Below are 2,722 nucleotides of genomic sequence, written 5' to 3'. Positions count from 1 at the left end.
ATTTTTGTTCCTTTTACATAGTTTAAGGGCATTTTTTACCCTTTTCCCTTTATTTAATTATAACCTAGTTAGAATTTGTTTGTCCTATAATTCACATAGGAATATGTTTTCTAATCCTAATTTAATTTGATTTCTTACTTTTATAAATAAGGATGTTGAATTTTCAAAATACAGAAACGTATAGAATTATACATAATAAAGAGAACTTGAAAAGTAAGATTATAGAACCTTTGAATTTTTATAAAAAATCATGAGATTTCAAGTTCAAATCTTAACATAGACAAAAGGGATTTTTTTTCATATCTATCATAGTTTTGGTGAATATAATTATTTATTATTTGTAAAAAGTGATAAATATCTCATAAAATTAGTTAAAGTACACACAAACTTATCCGGATATTAAACCGTGTAAACCTAGTCAGCAAAGAAAATGACATTTAACATTTTTCCTTAGGCCTTATCCACTCATTTTTTTAACAACCATTATTTACCTTCCACACCTACTGTGGCGCCTCTCCGCAGCATCAGCCAAAACTGCACATGTTTTTATAGGGTTTTTCTCTACACACTGTTTGTTCAAACTAAAAAAAAAATGGCTTCACTTGTTCAATTCCTTCCTCTCTTCCCTTTCTTTTTCTTGATTTCTTTCTCTGTTTCTCATGGACCCTTTTTACCAAAAGCCATTATTCTCCCTGTAAACAAAGATCCATCTACTTTTCAATATGTTACTCAACTCTACATGGGTGCTAATCATCTTGCTCCCATCAAATTAGTTGTAAATCTTGGAGGTTCATTTCTATGGGCTGACTGTGGCTTGACTTCTGATTCTTCAAGTCAAAAACTTGTACCTTGTAATTCACTCAAATGCTCCATGGCAAAGCCTAATGGTTGTACTAATGACAACAAGATCTGTGGTTTGAAATCAGAAAACCCCTTTACAAGATTAGCTGCAACAGGGGAATTAGCAGAGGATATGTTTGCTGTGGAGTTTATAGATGAGTTGAAAACAGGTTCAGTAGCTTCAATTCATCAATTCTTGTTTTCTTGTACATCATCTACTCTGTTACAAGGACTTGCTAGAGGTGCTAAAGGTATGTTAGGGCTTGGAAATTCAAGAATTGCATTGCCATCTCAGTTGTCTGATACATTTGGTTTTCAAAGGAAATTTGCTATTTGTTTGTCTTCTTCAAATGGTGCTATAATTTCTGGTGAAAGTCCTTATTTGTCACTTTTGAGTCATGATGTTTCAAGATCCATGCTTTATACACCTCTAATTTCATCTAGAGATGGGGTTTTAGAAGAGTATTACATAAATGTCAAATCCCTCAAAATTAATGGAAATAAACTATCTTTGAACACATCTTTGCTTACAATGGATGGAGAAGGTCATGGAGGGACAAAGATTAGTACAATTTCCCCTTTTACAACTATGAAGACCTCAATTTACAAGACATTTGTGGAATCTTATGAAAGATTTGGTTTTTCCATGGGATTGACTAAGGTAGAACCTATAGCACCATTTGGGCTTTGCTTTAGCACAAAAGTAGAGGGGCTAAATGTGCCAAGTATTGATCTTGTGTTGCAAAGTGAGATGGTTAAGTGGAGGATTTATGAGAGTAATTCAATGGTGAAAGTAAGTGATGAGGTGATGTGTTTGGGATTCTTGGATGGAGGGGTTAACCAAAAGGCATCAATTGTTATAGGGGGTCACCAGTTGGAGGATAATCTTTTGGAGTTTAATTTGGGAACTTCTATGCTTGGATTTACTTCTTCATTGGCAATGGTGGAAACAAGTTGTTCTGACTTCATGTTCACAAAGGATTCTTCAGTTTTTGATACTTGACATGAATCCTTAACCAAAGATAGACAATTCCCCTTTGTATAGTTATGTTAAGAACATGTATTGGCTCTTATAGATAGTCATAACTTGGCCAATCTTAGAATATTAGAGGAGTACTAGTTTATTGTGAGATAGTGTTTCTTGACTCACTTTTTGAGTTGTGAGAAAGTTTTGATATGTAAGAACTGATTTTTACTATGTTCTTATTCTAATTTTCACTATGTTCCTTTGCTATTAATTTGATGTATTGTTTTGTAGTACTCCATCTATTCTAGTAAAGATAATTTATATAGAGACAATGTATAAATGTGCACTTAACTTAGTTTAACAAGTTAAACTTGATGAGTCGATCCACCTACACAACTTGCTTTTACTGTTATATTGAGAGTTATTCCACGTATTGCTTTGACATAAAACGGATAGTGGATTTGTTTGTCTTTTGTTGAATTTTTTCCATGGCTCGATAGTTAATTTGATAAGTCAATGATTTTTTTCGTGTTTCAGAATGTGGTTAACCAATATGTTAACTAATGATTACGATAAATTGGATTTGAATGTTTCTTTTTCTGCAGTACCTCGACATGACATGAGTGTGAAAGGGGTTATAATCGTGTACTCCTCATTTTCCAAACACAATTCCACAGAGGTGTATCCAAGGGGGTCATCGGGTTCACGTGAACCCATGCTTCCCTCCCGATATCATATACAGTAGTGTTACAGTTTAAAAAATAAAATAAAATATAGATGTGTGAACCCACACTCGGACTATCAAATAATGCGATAATGATTGGGTGCACCTTTATACGTGAGGTTAGAAATTTGAATTTTATATTTATCTTGTTTTATTTTTCTTTCTAAAATTAGATAACACTTCTCCAAGTG

At 33.2% G+C, this 2,722-nt stretch overlaps 1 protein-coding gene across 1 annotated transcript; it reads left to right on the top strand.

Annotated features, from left to right (window-relative positions):
• Nucleotides 1–510: 510 nt before the first annotated feature.
• On the top strand, nt 511–2,078 carry LOC102595370 (basic 7S globulin-like). The gene has a single exon (XM_006339334.2). The coding sequence runs from the start codon at nt 593–595 to the stop codon at nt 1,841–1,843; it is 1,251 nt and encodes a 416-aa protein (XP_006339396.1). The 5' UTR covers nt 511–592; the 3' UTR covers nt 1,844–2,078.
• Nucleotides 2,079–2,722: the final 644 nt, after the last annotated feature.

The sequence above is a fragment of the Solanum tuberosum genome, unplaced genomic scaffold (assembly GCF_000226075.1).
Source record: "Solanum tuberosum cultivar DM 1-3 516 R44 unplaced genomic scaffold, SolTub_3.0 scf00010, whole genome shotgun sequence".
NCBI lineage: Eukaryota > Viridiplantae > Streptophyta > Magnoliopsida > Solanales > Solanaceae > Solanum > Solanum tuberosum.
Note: the sequence above shows the minus strand (reverse complement) of the source record. Positions and strands in the feature narration are given on the sequence as shown.

Coding starts and splice junctions, on each gene's coding strand:
- LOC102595370 (XM_006339334.2), top strand. CDS start 593: ATGGCTTCACTTGTTCAATTCCTTCCTCTCTTCCCTTTCTTTTTCTTG.